Raw genomic sequence first — 20,283 nt, 5'->3', positions numbered from 1 at the left:
TAGAGTTAGTATTGTCAGAGCTGAAGAGATACTGTCTATGGGACTAGTGAGGAAGGCGCTAGTGGCCAGACGAAATACACACTTATGGGCTGGGTCTAGCAATTTCAAAGCTGAAAGCACTCCCAGTCATAAACCTGACAACCATAGTCCAGTCAGGATGAGACCAGGGGCTTGTAAAGATGGATACGAGTAGCATGATCCACACTCCAAGAGGTGTGGGCAAGGATCGAGAGTTTATGAATGCAACTAGCACTTAGTTGACAAATATGAGGCAGCCAAATTAGCTTTTTATCAAAATGAAGGCCCAGAAATGGGACTGTGGAACAACTTTCACGTGCTGGGTACCTTGGTAGAGTTCTGGATCAGGATGGACTGTGGTACATTTTTGTAGGAGAAAACTGGAAACCATGGGAAAGAGTCCACACAGAGGCACATTGGATCACACTTTAGAGTTGGCATTCAGATGAGGCTACTGAATGGGAGCTGTTCCAAATGCAAAAGTCATAGACAAGTGGCCTGATGGAAGTAAATAGTCCACTGACAGTGATGAGGAAGAGTATGACACTCAGGACAGAGCCCTGTGGGGTGCCGCTCCCTTTGACCCAAGAACAGCTGCGTCAAGTACCAACTAGAATCCAGAACAACTGATGGGATAAAAACTGACGAATAAAAATCTTTGGGGGGCCTAGAAACCCCAGTCATGAAGAGTAAGTAAAATATGATGGTGCCAAGTGATACCGAATGCCTTATGTAGGTCAAAAAATATTGCAATGGGATGTTGCCATTTCCAACCGGCCTAGATGGTAGGTTATGGATCATCCCTCAAAGACATCACACTCATAGGGGGACAAAAGGCTCTGAGACTGAGAAATCAGCATAATCTGCAGGCAACCGTCATTTCAAGTAGCTTGCAGAGCTCATTGGTAAGGTTCATCAGTTGGAAGCTGTTGGGAAACAATAGGTTTTTGCCTGGTTTAAGGACTGGGACTACTATATACTGTCTCGTCATTTCAAAGGGAAGACACCCTCAAGTCAAGCAGAATGGAAGGACCTGAGTATCACTCATCCAGGTGTTGATCATCTGATCATGAATTGAATCAAGTTTTGGGGCTGTACCATCCGGCAGGGCAAGAGACTGAAGGAGTTCCCAGTAAGGGAAAGGTTTACTGTATGATTCAGCTTTGTGGGGCTGAAACATAGGGGGACATCTTCAAGTTGACATTTCTGCAGTAGCAAGGCAGCCAGATAAGAAGAGGATGCTGCTGCTGTCACAAAGTGGATTTGAAGGTGTTCAGCAAGAGCCGATGCATTGGTACAAGACCATCCAGAAGGGCATGACCAGGAACAGTTATTGATCATTGGTAGCCCAGAAGACTGTGGAGCTTGGCCCACATCTGGGATGACGAGGCATACATTCCCAGGGAGGAGAAGTAGTGCTCCCAGCATTCTTTCTTACTGTGTTCAATAAGACAGCGAACCTTACCATGAAGCTGCTTGAAAACGACCCAGGTAAGCAACTGATCTGCCTGAAGGTATGTAAACACTGGAAATGGTAATCACTGGTGTTGTTTGCACTTGCTCCACTATTGCTACCAAAGTGGTATGAAGGTGAATGCATCCTGCAATGATACCTAACAGTTAGTGCTGAGTTGTTGCTCATCTAAACAGCAATCCATACAAGCAAACCAGTTGCGTCTTTACCTGTGGTTACTCATACTTTAGGTATTCGGGATATGCATGGCTCTGCTTAAAAAGAATAGCTCAAAGTAGTCACAGAGTTGAGCCACGCACATCTGCTTTCTTGCCCCACAGCTAATTCACTGCAAATAACAATCTGTAGTTGTGATCTTGCAGCCAAATAGTCTATGCAATGGCTAGAATTGTGAATTAATAAAATATCCAGAAACATAAAACAAAAGATAAACGAGTAATTTTATGAAAAGGATTCTATTCTAATGTCTGTGACTGAAGTAGGTGACAGAGAATTATGCGGAATAACGTTTATCCATGAAAGGACATCGCAACTAAACGGAAAGTGGTCCTACGATAATGCAGACAGAAAGCCTCTTCTTACAATGAGAGCCTTAGCCTCCTCTTACAATGAGAGCCTTAACCTCTTCTTACAATGAAAGCCTTATGAGAATGGTAGTAGAATCCCATAACTAAATTGTTACCAATGATACTTGATCACAAAACATGAAACATTCACTAGCTCAAATCAGTTCAGAGTTCAACATGATGATTCATAAATTAACACACACAATATGAAGAACAGTAAACCATACTCTGTCCTCAGTTCCATAACAGAAGCGGAAATAGGTTAGAGTCCTGTTCTGGAGCACATTCAGACCCCTTGAAATATTAAGTCTCTCCAAAAGTTAAAGTATGGTACCACCGGTTCACTGTCCAGAATCAAACTTCTCCATGATCGAATGCTACTCATTACCACAAGCAGGGCTGCCTACTTCCAGAATTAATGTAAAACTGTCCAGATTCCCTCCCTTGAGCTCTTCAGTCGAGAAGTCTCCATGTCTCCACTTGAATCCTGTAGTGTTCTGCTACTACCTGCTTTTCCATTAGCTGAAGGCCATTCCTACCAAATATGCAACACCCTTAAGGTCTCCAGACATGAACTGATTCAACATGCTTACTTTGCCCACACTAAACTAATATATTACAATAATATTTCAATAAAAGAAATATTGTGAACATCTGGCCACATTCAGACCATGTACAGTAATTACAAATAAAGGTTTGTTCGTAAATAAATATGCTAGTATTTTTGCACAAGGGCACTCACGATAAATGACAATAGATTGTCCTTGTATATTGTTTAAACAATTATGTAGGCCTGCTTGAAAGAAGCATCTTTTGGTTCTCTGTTCAGCAGTGGTATCTGCTAACACATGCTACTGACCACTTTTAAATTAGCACATTTTTTAACCCTTTTAGTGCCAAATACGATGTGATCGTGATCCAGATTTTGGGCGAAAAATGCCAGTAACGATCTGATCGTGATGCCTTTCTCATTCATTTTTTCCGCGCTTGAAGGCAAAGTTGTTAGTATTTCCTAGCGAATGAGAAAGGCATCACGATCAGATCGTTACTGGCATTTTTCGCCGAAAATCTGGATCACGATCAGATCGTATTGGGCACTAAAAGGGTTAAAGCACTTTCAGTCAACATTTAAATAAAGTTATTGGCAAAATAGTAAACTGTTCGTTAAATAAACTCACAAATATGACAAAATAAAAGGTATTCATGCTGTAATCATTTGCTGTGTAACTTTGGCGGGTACAATGTTCTGACAAAGAACAGACATATTTCTTCAAGAAACAATTTGGATACGAACACTTGGCTTTCAGAGATGACGGCTGCAGTGCAATGCTATCATTTGAGATATAGTTTGTCGAAATCACATGAAGCGATTAAAAGTTGTTAATTCAGAGGCGCATTGTAAAAATGTTTATTCACAGTGAAATATTAACTTCTGCAGTTCTAAAGGCACTGAAATTATTTTTGTATCACTGGTTGCACCTCATCTTCCAGGGATTGCTGATGTATTCAGCTTTGCATTAGTATTTGATTGTAAATTATACACTCTCAGAGAGCTATGAGAAACCATCTTACAGTTCATCTCATAGCCCGCCATCACTGGGAGCATAGCCGACCCCCCTAAGCGATCAATGTCATCCAAATTCCACATACCAGGATTTTCCCCTTTTCCGGTGAAGCCTTTGAGCCTGCACCTGGGCTCACCAGCAATAGTGACTGCCTCTGGACCAGATGCAGTGCTTTGACAGCCTGGGGCTGTCCACCAGTGTTCAGCCATTCACGCAAATTCACCTCTTACCAATCCTGGGCGGCCAAGTAGCTCACCTAAATATGCATGGCCGAGTAGCTCACTTAAATATGCAAAACATGACAGTTCATTGACCACATCTAAGCAAACCAATGTACAAATCTCTCCTGATGCCCCTCTCAGTGCCAGCATAGTTCCAACACATGCATGATAACCAAGGAGCATTGGGGAATAGCCGTAAGTGAAATGCGTTTCTTGCAGAGCAATGCAAACTGTAGAAGAGAATGAAATAACGTGGTGGAGTTCCAGCAGGTGATGGTAATATCCATTTCAGCATCATGAAGAGGATAGGTTGCTACTCACCACACAGCGGAGCTGAATGAGTCGCAGACAGGCACGACAAAAAGACTGCTTTGGCCAAAAGGCCTTCTGAACTAAACAACACACACACACACACACACACACACACACACACACACACACACACACACACACACAGACTAGCTGCCGAGGCCAGACTGCAAGCAACAGTGCATGATGAGAGAATTATGAAATAAACTCGCAAGTACGATAAAATATAACAAAATAAAAGGTATTCATGCTGTCTCGATGTTGAGGGTGAGGAGGAGGCTGGGGCAGGTAGGGGAGGGGAGGAAGGGCAGGGTATGGGTGAGGGAAGATAAAGTGCTTTGTGGAAGCACACATGGACGAGGTGGAGAGAGGGCAGGGCAGCTAGGTGCAGTTGGGAAGTTAGACGGAGGGGGAGGGAGAGGGGAGTGGGTGGGGGGAGGGGGAGACATAGCAGAAAAGGAGAGAAGCAAGTAGAATCTTGTGGATTAGAAGGCTGTGTAGTGCTGGAGTAGGAACAGGGAAGGGGATAGCTGGGAAGGACACTGATTAATGGTGGTTCTGGCCAGGATAGTTATGGGAATGCAGGATATATTGCTGGAAGAGTTCCCAACTGCACAATTCAGAAATTGGTAGGAAGGATCCAAATAGCACAAGCACAGCAACTGGGTGGTCCAGCTGTTTCTGGCCACTGTTTGTCAGTGGCCATTCATGTGAACAGATAGCTTGTTGGCTGTCATGTCCATGTAGAACGAGCACAGTGGCTGCAGCTTAGCTTGTATATCACAAGTGGTTTCACAGGTAGCCCTGTCTTTGATGAGATAAGTGATTCTTGTGACTGGACTGGAGTAGGTGGTGGTGAGATGGACAGACAAGCTGTCTGTCCGCATGAATGGCCAACGACAAACTGTGCCCAAGAAACAGCTTGACCACCCAGTTACTGAGCATGTTGCCCAACACAACATTCTTCATTTTAATGACTGCTTCACAGCATGTGCCATCTGGATCCTTCCTACCAAGACCAGCTTTTCTAAATTGCACAAGCGGGAATGCTTCTTGCAATATATCCTGCATTCCTCCTGGCTTCAACCTTCATTAGACATTGTCCTTCACCCCCATATCCCCTTCCCTGTTCCCACTCCAGTACTATACAGCCTTCCTATTCCACAAGTGCATCCACAGCCTTTTTACTTCTCTCCTTCCACAATACCCCCCCCCCCCCCCCATTTTTCGTCTAACCACCCAACTGCACCTAGCTGTCCCACCAATCTATCTCGTACCTGAATGCCCCCACAAACAGCACTTTAACCTCCTCCTCCTCCTCCCCCTCCTCCTCCTCCTCCCCACCCTTGCCTTCTCCTTACCCCACCACCCAGACTGCTTCTGGCATCGTGCACAGTTGCTTGCAGTCTGGTATTGGCAGCCAGAGACAGTGGACATGTGTGTGTGAGTTGTATTTGCGTGAATGTGTGTGTGTGTGTGTGTGTGTGTGTGTGTGTGTGTGTGTGTGTGTGTGTGTGTGTGTGCGTTGTCCCTTTCAGAAGGGCTGAAAGCTATTATTGTGACAGTCTGCAACTGAGTATCTCTGCTAGATGGTTAGTAGTAGTCTATCCTTCTCATTATATTGCCATTATTCCATACTGCAATTTCCAATGTTTAATATCCATTACACTTAATGATGATGTTATGTGTGTCCAGGTCAGATGTGAAGGGACCAGGATGACTGGTCAAGTCCTGGATCACTGCTTGTCATCGATGGTGGTGAAACAGTATCAGTGAGCATTGGTTCAGACTACAATGGTGTGGAGGGATTTGGTGCCTCCAAGGTAAGTAGAGTAGCCTTGTCCCAATTTTTTTTTTCTTCTTCTTCGTCTTCTTCTCCTCCCTCCTCCTCCTGCTTTTGTGGCCATTATTCTTGCATTGATCTATATGTAGCAAGCGTGGGGATGGATGAAGAGCACACAACTCTGGGACTCACCGGTCATGGTTCCTTCAGCCAATAGCTGCCATCGGTCTATGATCTGTGGCTTTCCTGTGAGAGAGGCATCGAGACAGAGCCTTGTCTCAGGTAGATGACGGAGGAGAAACCTGCTCCTCCGGCCGAGTGTGGGAAATGGTTCCCAAAGGAGGTGTCGCAGGAAACACAGGAGAGGGGGGCAGCAGGAGAACCGGTTTCCAAAAAATTGAGGTATTGGGAGTGATGGCTGTGACTTTTTGCATAACCGGATATCACATCAACAGGATGTAGCCGTTCATATTTTTTAGTTGCTTCAGTATACAGCAGACAATTAACAGATTTATGTTCCTGGATTTTATTTTATTTTTTTATCTTTAAGACTGGGCAATCGGTGAACTTGGGAAAATGAAGGTCAATCTCAGAAGTTGACCGCAAATTACTTCAACCAAAGGTGGTGAATGAAAGAATATTCCTGGAGACCTTTTTGGATGTGTTGAAGAAAATGTACACTTAATTGCTCAAGATTAGCCTGTAGCTAACAAACAGTTAATTTTCTGAACTTGAAAGCATCATTGCACAGTCAATTGTAATAACTGTCAATGGAACTGAACGAAGAGTATGGAGGCTCTATATATTACAGCAGAGAATGTTGGTCAAGTCATCGGGGCACCTGGAATGATTTTTTGATTTAAAATGTACTGTTGTTGGATTATTGTGGCCTCGAAGGAATCACAAGTATATCTTTCTGAATAATTTTTGGACACTGCCAATCTTCCATCTGTTTTCAAGACTGTTTGCCATTTCAGTTGAAAGCCCCCTAGGTAAGAGTGAATAGAACTGACTGATCTGCAATGTAATTCCTGTTTAAAAGGCAAATTCTTTTACATTAAAACCGTCCAGGTGATGTATGTTTCATTGCTTGGGAAGACCACACATTTCCACAATGAGGTTGCAAACATGTCAAAATATTTATGCCAACATGTGTGTGAAATACTTTTTTCAATTTTGAAACTAAATAAGTCCTGATTAAATGGCAACCTGAGTGCAAAATATCTGTGAAATTATCTGTGTCTGTCCTTATGCTGACAGTTTGCACCAAATAAAAATTATATTTTGTCTTCAGTGCACCAAAAGTAAATAAATAACACTGAAAATTTGTTTTGTTTGTGATTTATGACGTTCTGAACCATGAAATCAAGCCATACGCAATGTGAAATGTGACTGAATTGCCACCAAAATCCTCCTCAGGTTTAGACAATGTGGTGGGGCGGTGGGGAAGTGTGAAACCAGACAACAGAGCTATGGCACGTGACCAATAGCACTGCTTGCATGCTGAATTTTTGACCATCTCTGCTTTTAGAATGGCCTCAGTCTGTGGACCAGTTGATAACGCAGGGTGTAAAGCCTAAAGTTAGTATGATGAGGGACTTAGGTTAGATGCTACTATTAAATGAATTTTGTTTTTCCATCTCTCTATTTTATTTTTGTTCTACTTTCACCTTTGATAAGAACTGATACACAGTCATTGCATTTTGTTAAAAAATAGATGAAAAAAGATAAACGACAACTAATTTCACATTTAACATGCTGTAGGTGCACACACTCACTATGTTAAGATACATAATCTTTAGAGTGATAGTCATCATACAAGCATTGATAACAAACCATTCTTACACATACATTGTACGAAGGACACCTTGCCCCAGCGGTGTTTGATTTTAAATAAATTTAATGGGTAACTTGGGTCATTAACATTCTTCATTATTGGTATTTCATACATTAATTTTGCAGCCATAAACCAGCATAACTTAAATTCAGATGTCTTTTCCTTTATTTTCGGTCATATATACCAACACATTTCAACACAACAAAAAAGCTAGCTTTTTACTACCATCAAACTAAGACCTACTTTGTGCCAACCAAACAATATATACAGTCAGCTGTTTCATATCAGTTTCTAAATGCACCATTTTAATGGATTGCAGATAAGTTGATCTCAAGCAGTAAGAAGGCCCACCAGATTGAATGGCTCTATTGTGAGATAGTGGGTACTTTAAACAACATCACCATTAATTATTTCTACAGTCCCCATCTACTACTTGCACCCTCCACATCTGGGAAAAATTATTCTGTCTATGAAATTTGTTTGTGCCAGAATATATGACTTATCTTGTATGAACTAAATGGCATAGTTTCTACATCTACATCGATACTCTGCAAACCACATTTAAGTGCCTGGCAGAGGGTTCATCTAACCACCGTCATAATTCTCTATTATTCCAACCTCGTATAGCGCGCGGAAAGAATGAACACCTATATCTTTCCGTACGAGCTCTGATTTCCCTTATTTTATCGTGGTGATCGTTCCTCCCTACGTAGGTCGGTGTTAACAAAATATTTTCGCATTCGGAGGAGAAAGTTGGTGATTGGAATTTCGTGAGAAGATTCCGCTGCAACGAAACATGCCTTTATTTTAATGATGTCCACCCCAAATCCTGTATCATTTCAGTGACACTCCCTCCCGTATTTCGAGATAATACAAACCGTGCTGCCTTTCTTTAAAGTTTTTCGATGTACTCCGTCAGTCCTATCTGGTAAGATGACCATCTACTTTAAATTTTTATAAATAATATGAGGTACAGAAATCAAAGTGGCCAGGAGTTTACTTATAGAAAACATGCATTTGTATTTATTATTCTGTAAATACCGTATACCCTAGAAAAGTGATGGAGTCCACAGGGCACTGTCAAATGGAAGTGCTTGTCTACGTATAATTACTGCACTATGATGGGCAGAGACTGCAGAAGAATGTAATATTTCAGTAGGATGTCATGAAATCCTGACACAGTATCTTGGAATGCATCACGGTGCCGCCACGTTCATTCCATGGCTCATGAATCGACCAGAAAGACCTTCACCTTGCAATCTGTGAATGGCTTTTGGATCATGCAAACGAAAATGAGATGTTCCTTAAGAGAAACATAACTGATGATGAGACGTGGGTCTACAGTTATTATGTTGAGACCCAGGTTCGATCTTCACAGTAGGTTAGGAAAAGTTCCCCAAGAAAAAAAAAAAAAATCTCATCAGAACAGTTCAAGGATCAAAGCCACGCTAATAGTTTTCTTTGACTTTAAAGGATTAATTCATCATGAATTTGTACCATAGGGACTAACTGTTAATCAATATGGGGAGGCAATTCAAGGATCTTGCATCACAATAACGTACCCACACATCCATCCCCAATGGTGTATGACTTTTGCACAAAAAAACAAAATCAGTGTGCTGCCTCATCCTCTTTACACCCGAGATTTGGCCCCTGCAGATGTATTTTTTTATTTCCAAATTTGAAAACCCTATTGAAAGGATGAAGATAATTTTTTGAACAGAACTTGTAAATCAAACTGAAGGTTTGTGTGTCGTCAATCAGCACAGTACCACAGTATTTATGTTCTTCCATGATTATTCTGCAAACTGGATATATACGTTTGTCCATTTTTTATTCTGTCAGATTAAAAACTGTGTTTTGTTTACAAAGCTGGAGTGCAAATTACTCACGATGTTTCTGCCTATTGTTTATATATTCTCCAAACCACAGCTTGTTCCCTCCTTGTTGATGGCAAAAGACTTTGTTTCAGACATACACTTGGCAGTTTTTGCCATTCTGCAGCATTTCTTACACTTCATTTGTGATTCTTACACTCCCCTTGCTTTTGTAAATCAAACTGAAGGTTTGTGTGTCGTCAATCAGCACAGTACCACAATGTTTATGTCTGTTAGTTTGTTTTCGTATAGGTTGTGAGCAAAGCCAACCTGTGACGCAATTTATTTTTAACTTAATTGATTTGCATGTGTGTGTGTGTGTGTGTGTGTGTGTGTGTGTGTGTTTGAAGGGGGGAAGGGGAGGGTGAGGAATGACAGCACCAGGGGGGGGGCGAGGCGCCAAGAAGGGAAGAAGGGAGGGGAGGGGAGGGGAGGGGAGGGGAAGGGAGGGGCGAGGCGACGAGAGGGAAGGGGAGGGTCAAAGCGACGAGAGGGAAGGGGAGGGGAGGGGCGGGGCGAGGCACCGAGAGGGGTGGGGAGGGTAGGGAACGGGCGTGGCGCCGAGAGGGGAGGGGAGGGGAGGGGCGAGGCGCCGAGAGGGGAGGGGCGGGCGAGGCGCCGAGAGGGAGGGGCGAGGGGGCAGCGAGGGAGGGGCGAGGGGGCAGCGAGGGAGGGGCGAGGGGGCAGCGAGGGAGGGGCGAGGGGGCAGCGAGGGATGGGCGAGGGTCGGTGAGGGATGGGCGAGGGGCGGCGAGGGATGGGCGAGGGGCGGCGAGGGAGGGGGGAGGGCACGGGGCAGCGTGGGAATGGGAAGGACGCGGGGCGGCGAGGGAAGGTGGCGAGGGAGGGGCGGGGGGCGGCGAGGGAGGGGCGGTTGGCGGCGAGGCAGGGGCGAGGGGCGGCGAGGGTGGGGCGACGAAGGTGGGGCGAGGGGGCGGCGAGGGTGGGGCGAGAGGGTGGCGAGGGTGGGGCGAGAGGGTGGCGAGGGTGGGGCGAGAGGGCGGCGAGGGTGGGGCGAGAGGGTGGCGAGGGTGGGGCGAGAGGGTGGCGAGGGTGGGGCGAGAGGGCGGCGAGGGTGGGGCGAGAGGGCGGCGAGGGTGGGGCGAGGGGCGGCGAGGGTGGCGCGAGGGTGGAGCGAGGGGCAGCGAGGGTGGGGCGAAGGGGGGCGTGGGGCACGGGTGGGGCGAGGGGCGGCGAGGGGCACGGGTGGGGCGAGGGGCGGCGAGGGGCACGGGTTGGGCGAGGGACAGCGAGGGTGGGGAGAGGGGCAGCGAGGGTGGGTAGAGGGGCAGCGAGGGTGGGGAGAGGGGCAGCGAGGGCGGGGCGAGGGTGGGGCGAGGGGGGGGGCGAGGGGTGTGGGGCGAGGGGCGTGGGGCGAGGGGGGTGGGGCGAGGGGGGGGGCGAGGGCAAGGCGAGGGACGGGCGACGGGGCGGCGAGGGAGGGGCGACGGGGCGGCGAGGGAGGGGCGACGGGGCGGCGAGGGAGGGGCGTGGGGGCGGCGAGGGTGGGGCGAGGGCGGGCGAGGGTGGGGCGAGGGCGGGTGTGGGGCACGGGTGGGGCGAGGGGCAGCGAGGGTGGGGCGAGGGGGCAGCGAGGGAGGGGCGAGGCGGCAGCGAGGGAGGGGTGAGGGTGGGGCGAGGGAGGGGCGAGGGTGGGGCGAGGGGTGTGGGGCGAGGGGCGTGGGGCGAGGGGGGTGGGGCGAGGGGGGTGGGGCGAGGGGGGGGGGGCGAGGGCAAGGCGAGGGAGGGGCGACGGGGCGGCGAGGGAGGGGCGACGGGGCGGCGAGGGAGGGGCGTGGGGGCGGCGAGGGTGGGGCGAGGGCGGGCGAGGGTGGGGCGAGGGCGGGCGTGGGGCACGGGTGGGGCGAGGGGCAGCGAGGGTGGGGCGAGGGGGCAGCGAGGGAGGGGCGAGGGGGCAGCGAGGGAGGGGTGAGGGTGGGGCGAGATTGGGGCGAGGGAGGGGCGAGGGTGGGGCGAGGGAGGGGCGAGGGGGCGGCGAGGGAGGGGCGAGGGTGGGGCGAGGGGGCGGCGAGGGAGGGGCGAGGAGCAGAGAGAGGGGGGGGGCGAGGAGCAGAGAGAGGGGGGCGAGGAGCAGAGAGTGGGGGGCGAGGAGCAGAGAGAGAGGGCGAGGAGCAGAGAGAGAGGGCGAGGGTCAGAGAGGGGGGCGAGGGTCAGAGAGGGGGGCGAGGGTCAGAGAGGGGGGCGAGAGTCAGAGAGGGGGGCGAGGGTCAGAGAGGGGGGCGAGGGTCAGAGAGGGGGGGCGAGGGTCAGAGAGGGGGGCGAGGGTCAGAGAGGGGGGCGAGGGTCAGAGAGGGGGGGCGAGGGTCAGAGAGGGGGGGCGAGGGTCAGAGAGGGGGGGCGAGGGTCAGAGAGGGAGAGAGAAAAGGGGGGTGACTACAAGATTGGGAGGAGTACAGGGTGAATGTGTGTTGTGTGGTGTGGTGTGGTGCGTGTGAGAGAGAGAGAGAGAGAGAGAGAGAGAGAGAGAGTTAGCGTAAATTGGAGAACATGTCTTGTATGTTCGGCAGAGATGTGAAAGGAGACTGGGGACTGGGATGGGGTGTGGGGGGGAATGATTGCTGTTCCCCCCCTCCCCCCCTTATTCTTCTTCTTCCTCCTTTGTTTTTGCGAGGGTGTATAGATAATGATTATACGAAAGAAACTGGGAGGAGATGCTAGTAATAAAGGGAGCCTGTGGTTATATGTGTGTATTTATTTATAGTTTGCTTGTAATGTGAGGTGTTTTTTGTTTTTGTTTATCCTTATGATTTCTATGTCTGTGTCTCTGGTGGTAATTTTATGTTGGTTTTGGTGTAAATGTTCTGCAAAAGTTGAATGATTTGTTCTATACTTCCATGCTCTTACATGTTCTTCGTGTCTGGTGTCAAATGTCCTCCTGGTTTAACCTATGTATCTTCCATCACAGTTATTGCATTTCAGTTGATATATTCCTGAGTTCTGAAATAGATAAAGCTTACCATTTTTTGGGAAGTATTTTTGAATTGAGATATTGGTTTGCTGAGCTATTTTTATGTCTTGTTTTTGAAAACATTGGATATTCTGTGAGTGTATTTGTGATTGTATGTCATTGTGTATGATCTTTTGTTTTCTGTTTCTTTCTCACTTTGTATTGTTCCTGTTTTCCTATATTTTGTGTGTTTGTTTGTGTGGGATGCTGTTCTTGTGTTGCTGACAGCAGAGTGTTTGTTATTTTCTGTTTCTTGATTTTACTGTTGAGCTTTGTTACCAAGTTTTCTTTGTATGCATAGTTTGTGGCTATTTGTATTATGGTATTAATTTATTTTTTGTAATTGTCTGTATGTAATGGTACTGTGTTTAGTCTGTGGAGCAGGTATCCAAGTGCTCCTTGCTTCTAAGAACTGTTCTGTTGTGATGCCTCATGTATAACAGTGTCTGTTGCTGTCAGTTTTCAATACATGTCAAATGTGTGTAGGTTGTTTTGAATCTTTATGATGATGTCCAAGAAATTTAACTGCCTATTTTTCTCATTTTCTATTGGAAAAATGTATCTTATCATGACCAGAATTTAGGTCTGTGTGTAACTGGTCATCTATCAGGCACAAGATGTCATCCATATATCCAATCCAATACAGGATGCTGTGCCTATATGGCGCTATTTTGCTAAATATAACCTGTTCACATGGACCAGAAATATTTTTGCTACAGTTCCAGACCCTGGGGATCCCATTGGCAATCTATAACTTTGTGAATAGAATTGATTATTGAACTGGAAGTAGTTCTGTTCTGTTATTAACTGTAGCAGCTTGACTGTTTCTTTCATGTATTCATGTGGAAGTGTGCTGTGTCTCTAAAGGTTTTGTTCTATAATGTTTATTGTTTCAGTTATTGGTATACTAGAACACATATTCTCTACATCAAAAGACAGGTGGGTGAAATCTGTATGTCTTTTATGTAACGTATTACTTGTGTGGTGTTTCTTATATCCTCTTCTAACTTGTAGTTTTTGATAAGATTTTCAGAGTGTATTTTGCAAGTGAATAAGTGGAAGTGTTTCTATAATTCAATGGGTCTGATAGGGAGGTCTTTCTTGTGTAGCTTTGGTTGGCATCAGAGGTAATGTGCACTGGAATTTGTTTGCAATGGTTTTCATTTTTCATTGTCTTCTAGTGTATGTTCAGTGTCTTTCAGAGTGTTTCTGAACTTCATTTGAAATCTGCTAGCTGGATTGTTTTTTATTTTTTTGTTTGTGATTAATGCTTGTGTCTTATTGATGTACTGCTCTTTATCCATCAAAACCCCTGTGTTTCCTATCTCTGCCCTCATGATGATGGTGTTGTGTTCCTCTACTTTCTTTTTAAGTTTTGTCAGTTTTATGGAATATGTATTGTTTTGGTTACATGTGTTTTCTTTCTTTTGTGTTATTATGTTTTCAATTTCATTGCTGACTAGCTCCCTCGTGACTAGCTCTTTTGTCAGACCAATGTTTACCTCATTTGTTTCATTTGTTTTCCTGTGCGAGAATTCTTTCTGACTCTCTTAGGTATTTGATTAGCTTCTAACTGTGCGTTTCTTCATTTTTTTTTTCTATCACTCCATAGGTACAAATAATCCAACAGATTTTGTGCACTGTTATGCTACTGTGGATGAGGTATGTATCTATTGTTCTTCAGCAGAAATGAAAAGTAATCAACGCAGTGTCATCAAGTTGTTAGCTCAGTAACAAAATGCTGCTAGGATACTCGTAGTAAGTATTTTCTGAGTGCAAGAGAAATTCTTCTTATTCATTACTGCAACTGGGTTGTGGTGATGGTTTGTGTCGAGTGCAGTGTGTGGGCGGACGGGGAAGGGGGGGGGGGGGGGGAGTGGAAATGGTGACTGACAGCTGGGATTGAGAAACAGCAAGTGCACAGAATGGGAATATGGCACTGGTGAGCTCTCTCTAACATTAATAGGGTGAGTAAAACGGTGCACACAATGGCATAAAAGAGTAGGCTGGAAGAAGATATAATTTATCTACTACAACTCTCAATAACACAGAAGTTTCCTTCCTATCCAAGAACTTGTCTTCACTCACACAACCAAATTCAGTCACACTGGACTCCTAAATAACTTAACCTCTATTTGGTGATCTCTATGGTGGAAACACTTTTTTTGCCACCAAGCCCAACCAAACCAAAACTAAGTTCATACTTCTGTCTCCTGACAAATAACCCACCTCCCAATTACCTTCTATGACTTTCTTATCATTCATCATCTGGAACAGGGCAAAGACACATTACCCTCTTTCCTCCACAGCCTCAACATCCACTCTCGCATCCACTACACAAGTCGTCCTCAGCCCTGCATAACACTTTCTTGAACATTGACCTCCACCTCTACAATGGTTCATTGTCTACTAGCACGTCTCACACTTATTTTTGCCCTGTCCCCAAACTATAGACTTCACTCATTTCATTCTCACACTTTCCTCCCCACATCTTCTCCCTTCCTCTGCCCTATCTCATACTCATAAGTCACCGCTTCGCATCCTTATGCTCTCTTCAAAGCCCCCTTGCCTGCGCCACAGTAAGCTCACTAGTGCCACAGTCCCATTTGTGCATTCACTGTTCCTCCCTCCAAATTATGAGTCACCCATCCGTTCAAATATGCCATTATGCCCCCTTTCCCCACTCTGCCTGATACAATACTCAACACTGTTGAGCTGCAGTGCCAGTCAATATAGTTGGCTGGAACACTATAGCTCGGTAGATGTATGTGTGTGTTTGTGAACTCTGTACTAGTTAGTTCTGAAGCAAGACATCATCCAAACACTTAGCAATGTTTTCAGTCTGGTTTACGCGTTTGTCAACTACTCAACACCTCAGCTATATGATGTGTTATCTTTACACCTTCCGCAATTTATTTTCTGAAGGAGAGAAATCTGTTAACATTGAATAGAAATTTAAGTATTAGGAAGTCTTTTTCGAAAGTGGGTGTTTTAAGTGTAGCCCAATATGGAAGTTAAATGGGGACAGTAATCGGTATAGACAAGAATTGAGAAGAAGCTTTCACTGGGTGTATACATGGACAGTAAAAAATTTCCTGTATTTTCCCAGAATTCCCAATTAAGAATACACTTCTTTCTGAGTGAAAGTACACTTTATCCCACATTAAAATACACTATACCCCAAAAAATACATTTTTCCTGTGTTAAGTGACAATACACTTTCCCTCAGAGTTGTAACACTTATCAATACTCTGAATTATACAGCTTTTATACATCAGTGTAGAAATTACTGCATATTTTCATATTAAGAAAGTATAAATGTGAATTCCACCAAATACAGTATGCTAGCTTCCAAAGCATTGAAATACAGATTTTGATGTGATTTTTGTCAACCAGGCATAGCTCATGTTACTTGATCTCACCAGCCAATGACAGCGGATATTCAGATCATAGGACATGCAATATAGTCTGCCACTAGCAACTTGACTATTAAGTAGACTTCAAATACTTGAAGTTGAGAGTAGCTCTTTTAAAATATGTGGAAAGCAGCAATATGACCAGAAATGGAGAGTTAAATTTTTAGAGAAAAACCAAGGCTTGTCTACAGCAAGCATGTTCAATTGGATGTAGGGTTGCAGTAGCTAAGCAGAGATTCAGAGGCCTGCAAAAGATACAGCAGTTTGGAGAGAAGCTTCATTCAGACCAGTCTCCTGCCCGTGTACCACATCAACAACATCTACAATTAAACAGGAGGTCAATCCATGTACTTCAATGTCTAAATATTATAGCCAATACGACTCACATGCAGGTTGTATCACCAACCATCTTTCCCTCTGAATTGTAACTCACTTTTGGCAATGGAAAATCCAGGATGTAATAATGACAATATTATGAAAAGGATAGATTGTTACTCACCACATAGCGGTGATGCTGAGTCGCAGATAGGCACTACAAAAAGACTGTCACACAAGTAAGCTTTTGGCCAAGGAGGCCTTCATCTGAACTAGACAACACACACACACACGTGTGTGTGTGTGTGTGTGTGTGTGTGTGTGTGTGTGTGTGTGTGTCTGTGTGTGTGTGTGTGTCTGCTGAGGCTAGACTTGTTTGACAGTTCTTTTGTTGAGTCAACTCAGCATCTCTGCTATAAGAGAGCAGCAATCTATCCTTTTCATAACACTGTCACTTTTGACAATGAACTACAAAATATTCCACAATGGCCTTTGGTCTTGCTAAAGACTCAATAAGTGCTCCCCAGGAACAGTTCACGGAAGTCAGGGAGAATGTAAATGAAAGTGCAGCATTGGAAATGTAGAACAGATTCTATATAAAATGTTCTGGTTCTTCCAGATATAGATACAACATCTATTATAATCATATTCAACATTCTTAATTGTACAGACCAGTAAGGATAACCACACACACAGAACTGAAAACAAACAAACAAGCATTAATTTCATACAGTTTTACAAATTCTTGAATTATTTCTTGGTTGAAGCAAGCATTATATAGATTGGTTCTTTTCTGCAGTTTTTTTCCATGTTCTGCATGATTTTTCTGATTAATGATATTCATCTTAGATAATTGATATAATGTCTAAGGTTTCACATTCTGTATGAAGAAAATGTCATGTTAACTTACATTGATACCACTAAGAAATCTGCGTTAAATGTGCACACCCCTTCTGCCTTTGCATGGCATGTATTTGTTAAAGACTAATTGCTGTAATGAATTCAAAAAATTCCTCACCTTTTTTCCATCCTTGCGATCCTTTTCATTTTTAAGGAGCAGTGCACCTCGATTAGTGAAAAGTCGAGTAGGGTCACTTAACTGTTTCTCAAGATCCTGCACATGATGCCAGAGGTCAAAATACTTCTTTGCTGAACTGAATACCAACCTGTAAAATAGTTGGAAAACCATTCTAAATAATGTAACCAGAAATGCATTTGACACAATAATTTATGACGAATTCACAGAAACTTCATCATGCTACCCATAACTAACCATTGTTATGTAGTTGTATTAGCAATGTTATCAGAATATTATTTTAGAGATTTATTCCACAGTAGTATCTGTATTTCTCAAATCTCTGTCATAGTGTGTTAAAGAGTCTCTTTAACACAGTGACCATTATACACAGAGGAAGGTCTAAGCCATACAGTAGATTGATAATTGAAGGCACAACTTCCTTAACTCCAACAAAAGTTAACTCATTTTAATATTATATATTTAATAAATATTACGACTGAATATGATAGGGAGATATGACACTACAAGAAGAATTTTTATTAGGATACTGAAAGAACTAAGCTGGAGAGGGAAAAAAAGTCTGGAGTAAATTACATTTGCTCAGAATTACTGAGTTCCCTGGGGGAGCCAGCCATGAATATAAGGCAGGCAAAATATCTTCAAGAAGACTGTAATAATTCAAAGTCCAAAGAAGATAGTTGCTCACATGTGAATACTACCAATCAGTTTAATAAGCCATGGTTGCAAAATACTGGCAAATTATTTATTTTTCGAAAAACTGGTACAATGGAAAAATTTAAGAACATATAAGCCAATAATGACTCCATGACTTATCTTAGGAGATACGTTTATGAACAGCGAACCTGCGTTTATAGAATCTGTATATTTAGAGAAAGGGGTAAAACAAAGAGAGGGGAAGGTTATCTACAGTTTGTAGGGAAACCAAACCGCTATCTTTAAGAGTCAAAGGACAAAAAGGGAAACAGCAGTTGATAAGAGAGTGAAACAGGATGGTAGTCTACTGCGTTAAGGCAACATAAAATGAAGAGTCATACAGTTGAATACATGATGCCCTATAGTTCAGCTTCTATCGGACTAATGAATGATATAAACAAAGCACTATCTGGTCTGCTCCCCATAAGGCCCTGAAGGACATTCAAAGAATGGACACAGCGGGCTGCCAGGTAGGATTTATGGGAGGAACAACAAAGTTTTCTATCGAGCATCAATCCAAAGAATTTTGTGCTTTCAGTGATTATAAAGGCAGTAGGACCAAGACGTAAGGATGGAAGGAGAAGTTACTTTTGACACCAAAAATTCATACAGGCGTTTTTTTCATTGGAAAAGTGGAAGCCTTTGTCTATAATCCACAAGTAGACATGGTCAAGACTGTGCTGAAGTCAGTGATACAGTAAACAGAGCAGCAAAAAAATCACAAAATCATCAACAAAATGGAAGCCTAAGACAATCAGCGAGAGACAAACTAAGTTTAAGTTCAGCATGAAGCCCAGAGGTATGCCACTCTCCCAAACATATGTATACATAAAAAAATCCCATTTTTAAACATTCTTTAATAAAGTGAGGCAAACTGCATCAGAAGCCCCATCTGTGCATTGTATGGAGGATTCCCTGTCCACAGCAAAGTTTTACAAGCCTTTTCAAAATCAAAAAATCAAGCTAAGGTCTAGCATTTTTGCAGAACGCTGCCCATGATGTAAGTCCACAAGGTGACAAGATGGAAGACTGCAGAGCGATTCCTATGAAATCATCATTGAAAGCTTATTGTCTGGTACTGAGGTGCAGGAACATGATGATCAAAGGGCATACTCTAGTTCCTTCATAATAAGAACAGTATTAGGCCCAAAGTGTTGGGGGATATTGCCAAGATCCACAATGATATTGTTTGCAACAGTTAGACTGGGTACTGGAAGCTGGACCTTTTAGCTAGCAATGTGACAAAGTTTAACACAGTCAGTTGGTCAAGGGGACAAGAAATCCAAGAGGTTTCTTTGCTATCTCTGATAATTCAGTGGCTATTTGCATGCATCTGTTTATATTGGGCACAGTCTTCCATCATGGTGTCGTGTTCAAAGATATGGAGAACATATCTTCGTTTGCGAACTACGTCTCAACATTCCTCAGTCCACCACGGGATTAGGGTTCATTGCAGAAGAGAAGAAACCTAGGGTAAGGGAAGTTCAGAGGCTGAGATGGCAATATTCATAAGGTACTTTACCTGATTTCCAGTGCTGTAGAATTGTGTGTCTAAGGTTATTAATGAGGTGCTGAGCTTCCAGTTAGTTTTGGAAAGCTGCCAAGTTGTCTTAAGCATGGATTTTACATGGTTCAACAAGTGATTTATGCATGGAAACTAGTCGCCTGAGTGTATGTCTGGGATGATGGACCATTCTAGAAGGTGCGCAAATTTTGCTCTGCAGAAGGAGTGATCCAGATGTGACAATGAATGTAAAGAATCTGAATAAAATGTGGGTTAACCTGTTTGAGGTTAACACTATTAAGCTGGCCCAGAATATCTGCCAGGAGCTTGCCCCTCATGCAGCATCTGGGAGAGCCCCGAACAATATAGTGGATACTATCTTCACCAAACAGGAAAAAAAGATGTTGGGAGATGGGCAATACATTGTAGTATGTCAGCACAGGGAAGAACAAGTGGTGGAGATATGCAATTATCATAAAGAGAAAAAAAAGATAATTCTAGGAATGTAAATACAAAGAGCAACAATTTGTAACTGGTTGTTCAACAGAATGGTTTGACTATGAATGAGCATCATTGCACTCATGATCTGGAGTTTCCAAATCAGATGGAAGGTCATTACGTACTGAGGTGAAGTGTGAGAGGTCAAAGCTGTCTTGAGGTCATATCTTTGTTTCTTGCATGCCTATAAGCTGGGGATT

The 20,283-nt window shown here is 44.1% G+C and overlaps 1 protein-coding gene across 1 annotated transcript in view; it reads right to left on the bottom strand.

Annotated features, from left to right (window-relative positions):
- Positions 1 to 20,283, bottom strand: part of LOC126419338 (uncharacterized) — a 111,457-nt gene that overhangs the window by 44,430 nt on the left and 46,744 nt on the right. Inside the window, exon 4 of the mRNA XM_050086525.1 lies at positions 17,368 to 17,515. Coding sequence (XP_049942482.1) covers positions 17,368 to 17,515 — 148 coding nt within the window. The remainder of the gene's footprint in view (positions 1 to 17,367; positions 17,516 to 20,283) is intronic.

The sequence above is a fragment of the Schistocerca serialis genome, chromosome 1 (genome assembly GCF_023864345.2).
Source record: "Schistocerca serialis cubense isolate TAMUIC-IGC-003099 chromosome 1, iqSchSeri2.2, whole genome shotgun sequence".
NCBI classification, from domain to species: Eukaryota; Metazoa; Arthropoda; class Insecta; order Orthoptera; family Acrididae; genus Schistocerca; species Schistocerca serialis.
Note: the sequence above shows the minus strand (reverse complement) of the source record. Positions and strands in the feature narration are given on the sequence as shown.